The 17262-nt window shown below is 42.9% G+C and overlaps 2 protein-coding genes across 4 annotated transcripts in view; one reads left to right on the forward strand and one right to left on the reverse strand.

Moving 5' to 3' along the window:
• Positions 1-1119: 1119 nt before the first annotated feature.
• Positions 1120-7983, reverse strand: LOC119390314 (small nuclear ribonucleoprotein Sm D3-like). Its single transcript, XM_037657905.2, has 2 exons — positions 7603-7983; positions 1120-1363 (listed from the first exon to the last, which is right to left on the reverse strand). Exons 1-2 carry the CDS (start codon positions 7919-7921, stop codon positions 1314-1316), a joined length of 369 nt encoding a protein of 122 aa, XP_037513833.1. The 5' UTR covers positions 7922-7983; the 3' UTR covers positions 1120-1313.
• A 455-nt stretch (positions 7984-8438) lies between these two features.
• Positions 8439-17262, forward strand: part of LOC119390315 (beta-ureidopropionase) — a 28141-nt gene continuing 19317 nt past the window's right edge. For 2 of the 3 annotated variants that reach the window (XM_049414743.1, XM_037657906.2), the window contains exons 1-8: positions 8439-9095; positions 12161-12420; positions 13539-13633; positions 15014-15169; positions 15310-15364; positions 16527-16723; positions 16961-17018; positions 17119-17145. In XM_049414743.1, coding sequence (XP_049270700.1) covers positions 8992-9095; positions 12161-12420; positions 13539-13633; positions 15014-15169; positions 15310-15364; positions 16527-16723; positions 16961-17018; positions 17119-17145 — 952 coding nt within the window. In that variant the 5' untranslated portion in view covers positions 8439-8991. The remainder of the gene's footprint in view (positions 9096-12160; positions 12421-13538; positions 13634-15013; positions 15170-15309; positions 15365-16526; positions 16724-16960; positions 17019-17118; positions 17146-17262) is intronic. The other variant, XM_037657907.2, reaches the window with a different exon arrangement.

Consider the following 17262-nt stretch of genomic DNA (forward strand, 5'->3'; position numbering starts at 1 on the left):
TTCACTCACAGCTCGCGCGCTTGTCGGCGGAGTAAGTCTCAGTATCAAACTACTCAAATAACTTGCGATAAGATGATTCAATCGTCCATCCGAAGCGTATATTTGCGCTACCAGTTATCGGCAACGTAAAAATGAGCGACTGCGCCTCACACACGCACTTGCTCTACGAGTCACGCGGTTGTTTTCGGTATGTAAACAACGATTGCGCAATACCAACCCCAGACACAGGTTCTGCAACACGACGCGCGTCGGCCGATGCAACGTCACTTGCGTGACGGCTTGCGTAGCTTCTGTCATTTCAGCTGCAAACATCCCCCTTCAAAGACAAATCTAAAAGATCTTAGGCCAATGTCATAGCAAACTGGGCGCTAAAACATCGGTTAACCTCCTTCACGTTGCGCGGAAAATATAAGTGTTTTTCTCAAACGGTCCAGGTTTCCGGCAAGTGCCCCGCCCCCTCCACACACACAAAAAAATTCCTCGTTACGGGCCTGACTTTAGGCGTCTAGGATTTCCCTCATTATGATGAACCAACTAGCCCAGCAACAAGTACTTCTAAGGGCAATTAGTGTAGCGAGTGCTATTTACAGAATATGAAAACAAAAAGAAAGCTATGTTTTTTTTATGTCACAGCCTAGCTTTGAAAAAATTATGACTTGTAATTTTTTATTTTTCAACGCTTTGCGATAACCAGGACAGGTGCTGCCCAAGACAGATAACTAATGCTTGAGCATTCTACTAAGAGATGTATTGCTAGATAGGTGCAAGCACTACAATGCAATCAACATGCCTATGCCATAACACTTGCTCTTTTTGACAGGCCCGACTTAAGTTTGCAGCTGGCCATGTGCTTATGCATGTGGCCAGAGATCTGAATTGAGCTTGAGGTTACTGATACAGAAGAGCATAATTAGTTGGTGCCAGAGTGCAGTTAGGAACAAGCTTTGCACTGTTGCACGCTCCCTTATCACTGACAAGGACTTTTTCTGCAAATAATAAAAAAAATCGATTTATTCCTCTTTATTCTTTACAACTCAAAGCAACGAAAACCCACAAAAAATGAAGCGTGGAAAGGACGAAGAGGAGTCACCACAGCGTGCCGTGCCAGAAGACGTAAACTTCACCGACAACATTTTATTCCTTCCAGAGGTTACGGCACTTTCCGATGAGAGATGAACGCTGTGGCAGCTGCACACAACACAAAATATGATCCATGCACCTGGCATGTGTAGACCCGACAAATGCTGACTTTCGTGGCGACGCCGTGGAGGTGGTGGTGTGCACAAGATGTGAAGAACGGGAGGGCAGCCGCTTCATTTCCGTCTCTGGAACAAGGCTCTGGCTCGACCTCGTCCTCTGGCAGCTGGGTGAACAAACAAACAAGAAATTCCGAGGAATCAGTCATCAGAAAATATCATTCGCATGTTCCAACTAAAGAAACCACATTCATGATTTGGCAGGAACACCTTTGCAAACTGCCGAGGAGAGAAATGCAAAGATGCTTTGTCGTTTACAGCTGCCTAGACTGGTCAAATCTTTCTTAGTTATTGTTTTGAAGGAAAATCATTCAACCTAAAGCATACAATCTTAGGCTGTCTTGACTTTAGTGAGAGTGAGTAATTTACACACTAAAATGCCAAATTTACATAATTAGCAAGTTATGTTATCATCATAGCATGTAGTGCAACAAAAGGTGCAGCAAATTGACCACTTAGATTACAATGGGGAAGTTGAGGCTAGTCCTTAAAGGGACACTAAAGGCAAATAACAATCTATGTCAGAGTGAAAGCTCAATGTATGACGTCTAATACGGCAATATTATCAACAGCAGTGCCCTACTTACTGAGAAATTGAGCTAAATGCATCACACAATGAGCGCCACGAGCGGTACATTTTGGAAATGATCCCAATGACGTGAGAGAGTTCGACTACAAATTATCACTCGTAATCAAACTAGCTGCAATAAAAAAAGAACCTTCCTTGCATCAAGAGACGTAATAAAATGCTGCTTGTTCATTTCTGTTTGATTCATGGAAAAAAAGAACCTCTTTGGCGTTGCCATGGGGAACTGCGCGCGTGGTTCAAAGGTTCCGTTTTCGCCGAACTGCGCTTCGCCCGGCAACGTGCTTCGCACACGCGGTCGCGTCTCAGTGGTAGTTTCGGTACCGCATACTGCCGCGTGTGTTTTGCGCGCTCGTGAAAGTCGCTCTGACAGAAAGTTCGACAAAATGCCTCACGCATGTGATGTTGCCGGATGTCCGAATGGCGCACGCCGCTAGTGCACGCTGCCGCGCAGTAAAGGCGGGCAACGTTGGGCACGGCAGCAGTGATGTGAGAAACACCGCTTTCAGGCGGGTGATTTGAAGTGCGCTAACGCGATGCGGACCACTAAAACGTGATTTTATTTCAAAATAAGCACTTCCTTCACACAAAAGTAGCACTATGAGGTTTCTGGACCGTTATTTCAACAATCAACAGCGACTTAATATTTGCCGTTAGTGTCCCTTCAACGTGTCCCAAACTTCACTCGAACCTTGAAGATAGGACAGTTTATTTTCTCATGCATCACAGGATCCCTGTGCTATGCTGCCATTACAGAGGTCATGCTCTGCCATGAACTACTCCGTTCACAAATGAGCACGTGCAGAGGGCGTCACACTTCCGACGGACAGCAGCAATGCAAAAGGTTCAGAGAGCTCTGCTGTTTGAAAATCCCGTAACACAAGCTACACTGCACTTTCTTCCAAGTTGAAATGCAATGTAACCATTATTCTGTTATTATTTCAATGACCATTCACAAATAATGAAAAAGGCATCACATGCCACTCAAGCTATATTATCACAGTGGTAGCACTAATTCTCTTGCATCTTGTAACATTTTCACTTACTTTGCAATTAAAGCAATGATTTGGAGAACCAAGCTGTCATACCCAACTTATGTGCCCATCCCTGGTCAAATCGAAAATGCAACGTCATTTCCATTGAATAACACTAAGCGATCTTAATGCCATTTTCCCTGTATGCTGTCACACGACGATAACTGTCATTAGAAAGTGGCGACTGCGATCACAGCCTCCTGGGCCACGACCTAACGAAACTTGCGTTATACAAGTGTGAATCCTTGAAATGGCTATTTTTGTCAATAAGAAGTCACCAAAAAATCTGCCTGTATGTTTCGCACAATTCGTCACAGCTGCACAACATAAACCAGGTCAAGCCAAGACAAATGAAAAATGGCATAATGTGTGTAAAAACACAATTTTTTTTTCCCCGATTGAGCCTTTGAGGCGCATTGTCACATTTGCGTACGCAAGTTGTTTTTGCTAGTTGCGTCGACTGGTGGCTAAGAAAGAGCAAGCTACATTCAGGTTTGGATGAACTGAGCCTCCTGCATAATAAAAGTGTCTTAATTTAACTTCATCTTGCAGAGTACTGCTGCATATGATCACTTTGCAGAAGGCACTACCATCCTCAACAAGTCATTCAACGTGCTGCTTTTCGCGAGCCACATCAAAGTATAATTTTTGTTTGCTAAATATACACACACACACACACACACACACACACACACACACACACACACACACACACACACATATATATATATATATATATATATATATATATATATATATCCAAAAAAGCAACTGCCCTATAGTTCCAGCATGGCATCTGATTTTACTTATGCAAAAACGTAACATGAATGACTTCAGAATAAATAGATATTTAAATTTAATGACAATTTAATAAGGATTAATTACCATAAAACACACGAATCTACGTATTATAACATTTTTGCTGTAATAGTATATGGAGTGCCTTGAAATGTGTAAATTCGACACAGACAGTTCTTCATAGGTCGTAGGGCTAATCTATTAGAAAAACATGAGTCATTAGCTACCTTTTAAAACGTCCCTGGCTTTCAGACTATACATTCAGTCCCAATTGTGTTGTGAATGAGTTCCATAAGCTCATTCACTGCTGTGTCGTTTTGCTGAATGTCATTATTTTTCTCATGCGACCGCAAACAAATGACATTACAAACCAATGTTATTAATTGTAAATGACATAATTGCCACATGACAACAGTATTAACAGCATGCTCCCAGCAGTTAAGATCCATTAACATTGCTCTTAATCCTTCAAGACCAAGCATTGCCAGAAGAGACAGCTGAAACAATAGTTTTCTTCTCAAGAGCTATCAATGGAATGACAAAGCTAGTGCCATTTACTGCAATGTATGGGTTACAGCAGCTTCAACAAACCAAACGAAGAGGCCTGCCCTTGCTCAGTGTTGTCTATTACATCGGTCGTTGTGCAGCCCCGAAATTAAAGGGGCCATGACACGGACACCCAGGAATTGAAAAATAGAAGTAAAGGTTAACATGAGTGTTTGGGCAAGTTGGTAGTTCATCTTGAAGAAAATTTCAACAGTGCGGAAATAAACATGAATGCATGAAAAGAGAGCTGACACGGACAGCTCTCTTTTCTTGCATTTGTGTTTATTCCCGCGCTGTTGCAATTTTCTTCAAGAAGTAAAGGGTCTATTGTGCCTATATATATATATATATATATATATATATGAAAAATGGACTGCAAAAGAATATTTCAGTGCAAAATAAGCCCTAGAAGTCGCCGGCAATAAACTCTTCCCACCGCTGGCCATGGCCATTTTGCCATGGCGTGCGTGACATGTGCTGCATGGAGTGGAGCCGCCATCTTCTATCAAAGCTTCAGCCGTTGCAAATTGTCCAATATCAATACCAAACTGAACAAATATGAAATAGCTCGACTGCATGCGCAGCTGATAATGGAAGAAAATCGTTCGCCAGAATGCAGACGCTCACACAGCAAGCAGCCTGTTACGTCACGGCTCGCGAGTGCACCAGTGTTGCCTGACTCTCAGGCCGTTTGCGTGTTTGTTCAACCAAATGAGCTAAACTGCTCGTCCAAATGCGCTGAAATTTCGCCAGCATCTTTTGAAGGCGCAATGATTACCTCACATAACACAACTTATGATCGAAAATTGGGTGTCATGGCCCCTTTAATTGTCAATGAAAGGTATGAGTGCCAACCACTGGCTTGAATACACCCAGAAGAGATGCATATATTGTGCACCTGGGTACACATTCATCTGCTGCACCAAATGCAGCTGCGTCTCCTTCCAAGCTGCAACTGCTGTCGACCTTTCAATGTGAAGTAGGCACTTGCCCAACATTGCTCAGGAGCAACAGCTCATCTCAACCTTTCCATATCAAGCTAGTTTTGTTCTGAAAAAAGAATTTGCAACACATTTATGTGATCTAAAGCAATACCAGCGTTTCCATTAATTTCGCATGTTATGTAAATGGGGGCACCAAAGCGCCGAAATCTAGGTCACCTCAGTTCACCAAAAGACACCGTAACTTAGGACTTAGGGTCATGACGACAGGTTGCCGTGGGCATTTCGCCACTTTCAAAATGACTTGTTGCATGCAGAGGATGTCAGGCAGTGTTATTTTTTCCGTAATGTTGATGATGATGGTAGACAATCATCCCTGCTTGCGCAACGTTAGAATCTTCATCTTGTAGGCAGCCATGAGCACGCCACGTACACTGGGTCGATAACACTAAACCTCAGCAAGTTAGAAGTCTCAGGTTGTGAGTGCCACCGCAAAGCGTTCAGTCACGAGCAACTATGATGGAAGCTGTGAAGTGATGCTGAAGACTTTACTACTATATTCACTACCGTCATTCAATGCCATCGGTTTCATTTTCTCAAATTTTCGGGATGGCAAGTAGATGATCGCTACAGTGAGCAAATGTTCTTTTCCTTGAGTACAGTTATTTCTGTTTTGACTACATTATTGAAGCATCTCTTGTAATAAATAGTGAGCCAATATGTCACAGTTAACAACAAAAAAAAAGGCTGTTAGAGTGTTCTCTCAACTTGTCCACATTTATGCCTTGTAAAAAAAAGCGAATTGCAGAAGATGGTTGGCAACAGGCCAATGCAGAAAGAACCAAGACCTTCAAACTACAAGCGAGCACATACAGAATGTAAAACAGTACCTTAAGAGCACATAAACATGAAACCTGCATCTGGGTTTTCAATACTAAAGTGAATTATTTTAACTGCATGGCAGTCCTGCGAAGGTGATATCCCCATAGAATCCCACCCACACAGAAAGCATAACAGAGTAGTCTATTTGCAGGTTTTTCCATATGATGATTAGGGTGTACAGATTGATTGTAAAAACAGCTATGATGCCCACCTAACCGCAACCGTATCTCTGCAAAAAATTGTGAATCTCAAGTGGCCTTTGTTTGGACTGCAAGACAGGATTGTTCCCGAACACATGTTCAGGACAATGTAGATAACTTACGAAGAAACCACATAAGGAACCACAGCATCAGCCAGTCCACACAAACACAATCTTGATATCGCAGTCACATGGCACTGGTTGAAGATTGGGCATAGCGGTATTACATTTTGAACATACCGCAGCACGGCAATCAATCGGAAGGTCCCACGGTTGCTTCTTTCAGTTGATTGTCGCATTGTATCAAGTTCGAAATACCACGCTACAACCTTTCTTCACACAACACTTTCCATGTGAGCTTCGACATTGGAGTCAACCACTGTCACATTAGTTGCAGCTTCGGCAACAACTGCTTGGATTTGAAATCTGAATCGACAGTTTTATGAAAGAGCCAGAAAAGGCACAGCATACACACACTGCCCTACTTACTGGGACCTTTTTTTTTTCTCTCTTTCGTTTCATAGATTCAGTCTTGAGACATTCATAGATTCAGTCTTGAGACATTATCAAGCCCGTCACTTAGAGCAAAATTTGGAGCTTCTGAGAACAGTATGTGTCGTACGAGATGAATGCGTCTTCACAGTGGACATAGAACAATCGAGCTTCAGCAGGGGGCAACGTAGGAACCGTTCGAGTTTCCACATGAGAGGCGATGCTTATTTATTTATTTATTGCAATACACTGCAGGCCAACTTGGCCCAAGCAGGAGGGGCAGTACACAAAAAATAATAATAAAATACAAGAATAGCTTAATACATGCAATGGTGCAACCAAGAACTAATGCAGTACAATAAAGGTTGAACAACAAAAAAAGACAATAGTTCCATAATAATTAATAACGCTCGTATACAATGAAATGGAATCATGCGTTGAATGTGCGATGCTAATGCCTAGATAAAATAGACAGAATGTTAATGAAATTACACTTCGCAGGACATAAATCTTGACAGCGTTCACTCAGCAGCCAAGCATCAAGGTTTACGTGTAGCCACGACAGCAGTTCATAAATCGAGTAGCCTGAAACAATTTGCTTATTCGCAAATGCTGTCATTTACAATCCACACAGTGTAGATGCGCACACTTTGCGTTCAACATGGGAAGTTAAAGGCGCATGAGCTACGTCTGATATCAGCTACACCTATGAGCTCCACACAAGGGAAAACGAAACAAGAGCGTTGGTGTACCACATATCTCACGAACGCCGATTCACAAACATAAAGTTAGGGTTACGACAGACGCATAGTTCAATCGCTATCACAAGAAACAAACGGCACTGAATAGAAGATAAATTCGGACTAACCTTGCGCTCGTAGAATCGCCGACTTGCCTCTGCCGGCGGACGCCGTCGCACTTTTGGCACCGGCTTTTTTGAACATGGGAGCGTTTTTGAGCATGTCCGGTAGTATCATGAAACGTATCTTGCTTCCCCTGATGTAGACGTTCTCGAGTTGGGCCACTCGTCCGTCTCGGTAGGTGACCGTGATGTTGCACATCTGACAATTCATGTTGTCCTCGGCCTCCACCAGTTTGCCCCGGTAAACTTCGCCGGTGTTCGTCTCGCAGGTGACGATGTGCCCTTCGGCTTCGTGCAGAACTTTGATGGGCACGCCGATCGACATGCTGGATCAATTTATCCGAAGGAAGTTTAACCGAAATCGAGCGGATTCAAGTGGATTGCGAGAAACACCAGAAATTCGCACGGCTCTTCAACGTTACCGGTACGTTTCCCGCTGTAAACATTGGTACCGCAGCAAACAACAAAAAATATTACAATATTCACCATTTATGTTAATAAAAACAGAAATGTTATTTGATTTTATCAAATGCATTTAATTTTATAAAACAAATCATTAATTTTAACATTTATTACCTGCTGCGAGGCTACAAACAAGGCGCTCTTTTTGTTCTTGTTTTTGGGAGCGCTGGCAGCGTTCGTTTATGTCATGGGTTTATGTAGTAGTTTGTTGCAAACTTTAAGAGCTTTAGGATGTAATATTACTCTTGGAGCAATATCTGATTTCTTATATTTTAAAAGCAGCTATTAGGACGTCAGCGGTAAACATTTTGGTGGTATCTGCTTGTTCGGACTTCACTTTTACCCGGAGCACGCTTCATTTTGACGTTGCTGCCAGCGCGTACAAAGTTCTTTGCATTCTGTTACTTCCGAGGGCACGTCCCACAAAACCAATTATGATTTACGTTTGACCAAACATTATTTCCAAGCACATTCGCGCCAGTGTACAGGGCTAGCCGCCTTATAGAAGCGTGTAGCAGACGACGCTCAGGCATAGCGGTAGAAAATAGTCGCACCGCGAAGAACGCGGTGTCATCTAGCGAAAAGCAGACGCAAGCTTGCAGCAGCAGACGCTCACTCTCGCTTCTTTCCCAACGTCGCGGCATCCGACCCGTTTTATCAACTGGACAACGCCGCTGGGAGCAAGACCCCGACAGGCGCTTAGGTCTATCTAAAGGTTGCGCAAGTGAGCTTGAACTTCCCCTTCCCGAGGTCAAACAGGTTTCGCCAGCGGCTCAGCCTTCTGGCAATTGGGTCGCACGACGCGCGCGGCCACAGTCCACTGTCAGCGGCCCCGAAGTCGAGACGTAGGACATACCACTACGTGCGCCGGTAGCTTCCGTACTCTCACATCGAAGTTTGCTGCGCGACATCTTACGAAGAACGGCGAGGGAAATGGCCAGCCAGGAGTTTGAGAGCGTCGAGAAGATCCTCACGGAGCATCTGCCGCCGGAAGAGCTTCAGAAAGTCCGCGGAGTTCTGTACGGGAAAGAATGCGCGTGAGTACTCCATGACGACGGCGTTTGATCGCTCAGTTCGGGCCGGCATGACGTGTGAGGTGGCAGTCGCGCGTCTTGACCCACATATCGAAGCCACGTCGTGGTTGAGAGTTACAACGTATTATTATTGTTATGTGACATCCTGGGACAGTTTCTTTCCCCGGACGCTCAAAGCGACGCGCTTGCGTGCGGATGGTAGTGCCTAAATGCTTTAAATGAGAGCACTGTCATCTAGTGGCTCCGCATTTATTTCTACCGACTGACTTTTTATAATACCAGCGTTGAGTAGTAATTGTAGCATTAATTATTTGACGGCGTAGACATCCCTTCTCCCTGTGATATTTTTGTTAGGTGTTTACAGCCAATGTATGAAGTGAGAGTACTAGGTGATGAAAAAGCCTTTCTCTTTTTTTTTGAAAGGTTTTAGAAGGCTGTATATATCTACCGGTAGCATCAATTTTAGAAAAATTGTGAACTTTAGCATCAGAATTAAGGGCGCTACGTGCACAGCCTATAGGCAAAGTTACGAGGGTTGTGGCGAGGCGGAAAAAAGAAAAAGAAATAAACACTCAAAGAACCTGCCGTCTGAATCAGTGCCTCAAGTGCACATATCTGCTGGAATTATTAATGCTGTATCTGTGTTGCCCAATGTATGCTTCTTCGATTCTATTTTATATTTATATTTATATATATATATATATATTTTTTTTTAATGAAGGCAAGTTCCCACCTGTCTTGGCATGCAGCCATATCCCTGCATGGTGTCTTGATCACTGCGTAATTCTTGGGAAGATTGCCAGATTCGTTGTGCTTGTGCTCTCTGCAGCCGATCATTCATGCACCATAAAGGATACACATGGCAAAAAGAGGGTCGACAAAAATTAAACTGCCACTGTAATGTATAATTAGTGTCAGTCAACAAAGAGAGTAATATTTTAGGGCAAAATTAAGTGAACAGCATTGTTAATTAAAAGTGTAAAAAAAAAAATCTGACACTCCTAGAAGTCCTTGCTCTGTCGGAGAGAAAATTAATGCAACATATACCTTTTAGGGGCACAAGGTTAAGTGAAAGGAAATTGAAATCGCTGTGGAGTAAAAAGCAGGAAACCAACATGACGCATAAAGCCTACGTGCTGTATGACGCAATTCTCAATTTGTTCCTTCAGCCACATCTATTTCATACTGTGCTTCTTGTATTGTGTTTGTTAAATAAAAACGGAACAGAGTGAGAAATGCAGTCACCCACTTAGTATCACTTTTTTTTTGTATTTGTTGACCAAATGGACTATGATGCTCTAGTGTAAATTATTTTATTATTAATGCCGTTTTCTTTGGCACAATAGCCGGCTATGGCCAGAGATTGCCAGGCACATATCGAGTTTATAATCAACCATCCACACACGCATCTACGATCGCCGTAAGCACATAACACGCATAATGGTGGCCTGCGCTACAGAAGAAAAGGAGAATGAATGGCTTGGTCAGTTCTCTCAAAAATTTCTAATGTTTCAGGTAGTACTGTAACTAGAGAATAAGATAAAGTGCATACCCTCAATCTTGCCCTGTCATCACTCAGTACCAACTGATGAAGGGTCCTTTACTACTTCTGTCATGAGCGGGACCATATGTGCTCCCAAATATAATTTCTTGTTGACGCTCGTGCCATCCCTGCGTCACCACCAGCAATTTTCGTGCACTCAAAATATAACACATTGCAGCAAGGCTGCGTGAATGGGGCACAGAAAAGAAAATTGTGATGTGCACACAGCGCCCTGTGTTATCGTGAATCCCAGCCAGCTAACCCACCAGCGTTTTTTTTGTTATTTTATTTTAGCCTCAGGGTACAGAGCACATTACAGAGGGAAGGGGCTATCGTACATGAATATAGTAAATGGGGAAAAAAAAAAGTGAGAACCTAATATGGGTTCACAATATAGCAGCAATACTTAAGTAGAATAATATATATGTAAATATATAAGGCAACACACAGATACAAGAAAGAGATAAAATTAAACAATGGCTAAAGTCGAGCTAATTAATTAGTTAAGGAAGTTGTAAAATATATGGGGTCATGTATTGTCGTTATAGACTTAGGAAGGTGGTTTCAATCTCTAGCAGTCTTAGGCAGAATTGAAAATGAATGGGTGTTACTTTTGGGAACATGAACTTTCTGACGATGGTTGAGACGGGCTCATATGAGAGGTGCGGCATGTATCAACAATTAAGACAGATATAGCTTATGATGGTAAATCTTATGGTGAAAACGTAGACGGGAATATTTCCTGTGAGCAGCAAGTAAAGGAAGTTGTAGCAGTGCTTTCATGGAGATTACACTGGGTGTTCTGTGGTAATTAGATAAAGTGAAGCGGGGCATTTGTATTGCCTCGATGTTTGGGTTAATGTAACATGGTTGGGGTCCCACAACGCTGACGCATACTCAAGCCGTCGGCCACTAGTGTAGCCAGAAATTTTTTTCAGGGGGGGGGGGTGTTCAACTATACTTTATGTATGTTCGTGCATGCATTTGTATGTGTGCCTATATATACATGTATATACACACGCAAAGCTGAAAAATTTCGAGGTGGGGAGCGGGCTTGAACCCCCCAATCCCCGAAAACCCCACCCTGTCTATGCGAGTGTCGACAGCCGAACTCAGGTATATCAAGTCTGAAAGAAATTGCAAAAAAGTTTAATATGTGGGCCCTTTAATATATAAGATATTTTATATATCGAAAATATATTAAAGGGGATATTACAGCTGTTTGTTATACAGAATAATTCGTTATACAGTAGACACACACCACGGAGCAGTTCTTCTCCCTTATATGAGGGACCTCTTGTAAGCAGGCTATCACATTTTCATTTGCTGATCAAGTCCGCTTTTGATGTTGGCGCAATGGTGTCTATTATACACAATTGTCTCTTACATCAGTGTCTCTTTAAAGGAGCTCAACAACTGCATGTGGGTTCGATATATGCAGGTTCGACTGTAGTGTATAAAAGTAGTATAGCGGAAGACGTTGGTGCTCCTGTTTTAGTCGGTGTGTAACATTCCTTTGTCTCAGAGCTCTCGACCTTGATCGCGAGGCTGTTGCACTGGCTGAAGAGCACAAGTTCGAGCTCAAGGGATACAAAATGACGGCCGAGAAGGAGGAGACGCGGCCGCCGCGAGTCGTGCGCCTGGGCCTGGTGCAGAACCGCATCGTGCTGCCCACGACTGAACCGGTGGCCGCCCAGCGGGAGGCGCTGCACCGCCGCATCGAGACCATTGTCGAGGCAGCTGCGCTGTGCGGGGTGAACGTCATCTGCTTCCAGGAGACATGGCGTGAGTAATATGCGAAGACTGCTAAATGTAAATGCATGCAGAGTTACGGCAAATGAGCTCTGCAGAATCCTGCAAGGTGGCGGAAGGGTTACAAAAGGTGTAAGTGACAATTTTTTAAAAGCTTCTCTTTCTGAGAAATTCATATGGATTTCCTTGTGGCTTTGGCTACAATCGGGTTGTTGTCAATCATCCCTTTCATAACCTTCCGCCACCTTGCAGGATTCTGCTGAACTCATTTGCAATATGGTGTCCATGTACTTTGATTTGTTGACAGATTCTCCCTCGCGCTGCCAACTGCTTGCGTCCTGGTTAGCTCAATTGGTAGAGCGACTGCCCCGCAAAGGCGTTGGTCCTGAGTTCGATCCCCGGAAAAGGACGGATTTTTCTTCAATTAGAAGATTTACTTGTGGCGTCGGCTACAATCGGGTGGTTGTCAATTATCCCTTTCATGCAGAGTTACGCAAGACCGGTGGTTGCTTTTTCCAGAGTTCACCAAGTCAGCTGCCCAGGAAAACTTTTAAGAGCTCTGAAAACATCGGCACTGCATAGTCTCTATCGGCTGTTATCTCATCTCAGTGGCTCAATCATTGAACGGTTGAACTTCACAACTGGAAACTTTAAGAATAAAAGAAAGGGCTTCAAGGATTTTCAAAGGGGCCACTTGTGAGATATAAAGTGTATAGCTCTGTGTCATGCATACACAAGAATTGCTTGTAATTGGTTATCCTTATCTGTGTTATAGCCATTTGTAGCTGTCTGTTGAGGACGCCGTCAACGAACAAGACTGCACTCTTTAGCGGACTTCATAAAGCATTTAAAAAAACATTGTTAAAAATGAATCTTCAAAAGAGCACATATCACAGTGCAGGCAAGGGAGAAAATCAGTCACAGATACGAAAAACGCTGGTTATGCTTAACTGCTTACAAGCAAAATTACAAAAGTGCTGTGTGTTGCTTTGTTGAACCCAGAAAGAGCCAGAAGTCAAGTCAATTCGGTGTCCGATACTGCTACAGTAAACAAAAAATCTAATCAAGCCATCATGCCTGTATCTGCTATCCGTGTTGATCACGTGCTGATTGTACGAGTTAATTTTCAATTTCACACTCTTTACTTTCAGACATGCCGTTTGCATTTTGCACCAGAGAGAAAACGCCTTGGTGCGAGTTTGCAGAATCTGCTGAGCACGGCCCATCTGTTCAACTCTGTCAGCAGGTGATCTTTTACTCCCTTTACGAAACAGATCTATAGATATTTATCTCTATTAGTATCTTTAAAATCATTAGCATAGAGAACTTTCCTGTGCTTTATGTGCAACAGTTAAAATCATTAGTTTAAAGGGGCTCTGCAGCACTTTTCCAAGTAATCATCGAATGATCTCACTGTAGGGGTTTATCGCCTCACAAATCGACTGTTGTGAAAATTTTCAGAATCCGTCAAGTGCGAGCAGAGTTACAGGGATCTGTGTCACATGTTTCAAGCGCTTTCTCTCTCCTTTCAACCCAGCGAGTGCGCTGAAAGCTACACGGGGGGGGGGGGGGGGATGACAAAAGGGCAAGAAGCTATGCCCGTACGGCAGTGCACATCATGACCTTGAGCACTTTTTCTTTTTTCTTTGAACGCGCTGCTCACTTTCAGTGTGATAACAAGCATGCTGATGTAATTCTATATCGTGTGTAATTCTATCACTATAGATTGCAGCACAGGCATGTCGCAGCACCCCACGACAGCTGCGGTAACTGTGTAGCTAGCTCGCGATACTCAAATCAGCCAATGGCTGTAAGCGAAATTGCATTTATGACATCATTTGTCGAGGAAAGAGCGAGCGATTTCTAACTAACTTTGAACCTTAATTGTAGATTCCATGCCGCGGCCTGTGCTATGATGTTTGACTCACATGTTCGCAGGAGCCTTGACTACCGATCGGCAGCATTTTCTGGCCATGTTCAAAAAGTACCCTTTAAAGGAGTGCCAAGATATTTTTAAACCTTACAAACTCTCTACCACAGGGTTCTCAGCTGGCACAGAGTAAGTGCAAAGGTAGCGAAATGTTTATAAGACATTTTAACTTGGGGGAAAAACAAACAATAAACATCTCAATATTCTAGACCAGGCATCAGTGGCATTATCCAGGCATAACAAAATTCATCAATGTAGCAATATTGCGACAACATATCCCAATGGCAAAAATAAGGTGGTCCACATGATTACTCTGGTCCCACTTGTGTGCGATAGCAGATTACAGAGACAGCGTGCTATTCTCCTGCGACGTCACTACACACCCATAGAGACTAGTACAATCGTAGTAAAAGATCGGGAACCCTGACACTTGCCATTGTGTTTTAGGGTTTAAAACCGACACTAAAATAATGTCAGAAATGTTTGGTCGATATTGGTTTATCTTTTCGTGCTTTTACGAAAGAGTGAATGTCATTTTAATGTCATTCTCAACCATATTATTTCTCAGAATTTGTTTAACCATGTCACGATGATACAGTAAACCTGGCAAAGATGAGTCCCATTGCTGAAGTGTTGGCCCCAGCGACGTTCTTTGTTCAATGACTTCTCGTCATGACATTAACTCATCATTTTCAGATGGCTAAAAAGCACAACATGGTGGTGATCTGCCCAATCCTTGAGCGCGACGACTCCGACGTTCTCTGGAACGCCGCTGTAGTGGTCTCGAACAGCGGAGCCATTCTGGGGAAGTCCCGCAAGAACCACATCCCACGAGTGGGCGACTTTAATGAGGTGAGGTTTCGCAAGTATACTATGCCACAACAACAGACGAGTGAAGGCTTTTGTTTTTCAAACCGCATGCTGAATTCGCTTGCCAAGTACAGCTACAACTGATGTGCAAATAAACCCTAACCAAGAGCTTTTTGTTCCAGTCCACTTATTACATGGAGTCAAAACTAGGACATCCGGTATTCCAGACACAGTTTGGTAAGACTTGTTTGCTTGACTCTCATTAATGATACCGGATATAGCCAAATATACATTACTGGAGCAACAACAAAAGTTTCACTTCTTTCACCTCTACCCTGTTTGTGATTTCATAAATACTAGTACCTGCATTCCAGTTTTTGATGAATGCTATTTAAAAAGTACAGGTCACTTAGTGAGTTTTCTCAAGCATCTAGTGTGTGTTTTGTGCCAGTGTTGACAGCGTGATGTTTGGTGCTTTGAGGGAAACTGAAGTGACATGGCAAAGAAATATTGGGACTGCATTATTGCATTATTGCTTATTGCTCGGTGATACCATACAGTTGTTCTGGAGGATACATAGGACCAAAAACAGGATGGAAGACTGTATGCTTGTTGTGTTTTATCTTTCTTCATCGCCTTGTCTTTCGTTTCACACACCTTTTATGGGCGAAGCGCCTTAAGCCGAGGCTTGTCTGTATGGCGTCCATGCGCACGGCACAGCACCGTGTAAAATCTTAACATGAGATTTAACAATAGACTAATATCAATCATAATTGTGAGGATATAAAACACCTACAAGCATAAACCCTTTATACTAGTCGGCGACTTCAACGTACACATTATGGACCTTAGAACCTAGCTTTGCTGTACACTCTGACTGTCCGCTGTCATAGTATATCGAAAACCGTTGCTATAGTCGAAACATATATGTGTGCATGTGAATAAGAAAAAAGGTTTACAATAGATGAACATCAATCATAATTGTGACAGAATATAAAATACTTACAAGCCCAAAAACTTTACACTAGTCGGCGACTTCAACGTAGACATTATGGACCTTGGGACCTAGCTTTGTTGTCGACTCTTTATGTCACTCAGTTTACATTATATGAGGCAACGCACGATTACTTACCCATACGATACCCAGAGCTTTGCCCACTTGTCATGATTCACTTCGTAGAGATGCGTGGTTTTTTTGGTTTTTTTTCTAAATAAACTGGTACCATCTCATCCAACCTACTCCTTATCTCAACCTGAAGTTCAAATGCCTTTCCTTGCTTGGAACAGTGCTATGAAAACATTCAATGAACTTATGTTATACATGCTGTGCTTTCACTGTGCCGTTAAAAACCGTAGCAGTCTGGCAGGCAACATGGTTCAGTGCGTAATGTGTTTGTAGGCAAGATTGCCATCAACATCTGCTACGGAAGACATCACCCCCTCAACTGGCTCATGTATGGTGCTAACGGAGCGGAGGTTGTGTTTAACCCATCCGCGACAGTGTCTGGACTGAGCGAGCCGCTGTGGCACGTCGAGGCCAGGAATGCCGCCATTGCCAACAGCTACTTTACGTGTGCCATCAACAGGGTGGGAACGGTAAGTCGATTGATCAGTTCGTTTACAGTTATGAAAGAAAGAAAAAAACGTGCTCAACTGAAACCGCAGCTGTTTCACAGGCAGTTTATATTTTCGGCATGTACAAGTCACTTATAATCAGCTTGTCCTAAAATGAAGTGCTTTCATTCGTTGAAAGATGCCCAGTAGAAAAATGCCTGAAGTACGAGACAAGTCAATCATACCTTTTTTTTTAATTTTTTCTTCTTTTTCTCGCAGGAAGTATTTCCTCGAGAATTCACTTCTGGTGACAAGAAGCAAGGTGAGGTTTGCTTGGGTAAGGTTAGCCCACACACACCATAAATGTACACACCTCGACACTTCCTCATTATCTACAGATTTCCACAGTCGTTAACGTTTCTTTCCTCTCTCTCTAGCTCACCGGGATTTTGGACATTTCTACGGTGTGTACACCACTTTGTTCTATTACTATTTAGTACATAATTTCATGTTCATCTTTTCCTGATCTCTTACTACCGCTACTTTGATGTTGATAGGCACAAAAAATTTGTTCCTGTAAT

This window comes from Rhipicephalus sanguineus, chromosome 4 (assembly GCF_013339695.2).
Source record: "Rhipicephalus sanguineus isolate Rsan-2018 chromosome 4, BIME_Rsan_1.4, whole genome shotgun sequence".
NCBI lineage: Eukaryota > Metazoa > Arthropoda > Arachnida > Ixodida > Ixodidae > Rhipicephalus > Rhipicephalus sanguineus.

Coding starts and splice junctions, on each gene's coding strand:
- LOC119390314 (XM_037657905.2), bottom strand. CDS start 7,921: ATGTCGATCGGCGTGCCCATCAAAGTTCTGCACGAAGCCGAAGGGCAC. Junction 1,364..7,602: donor GGCGATTCTACGAGCGCAAG/GTTAGTCCGAAT, acceptor TTGTTCACCCAG/CTGCCAGAGGACGAGGTCGA.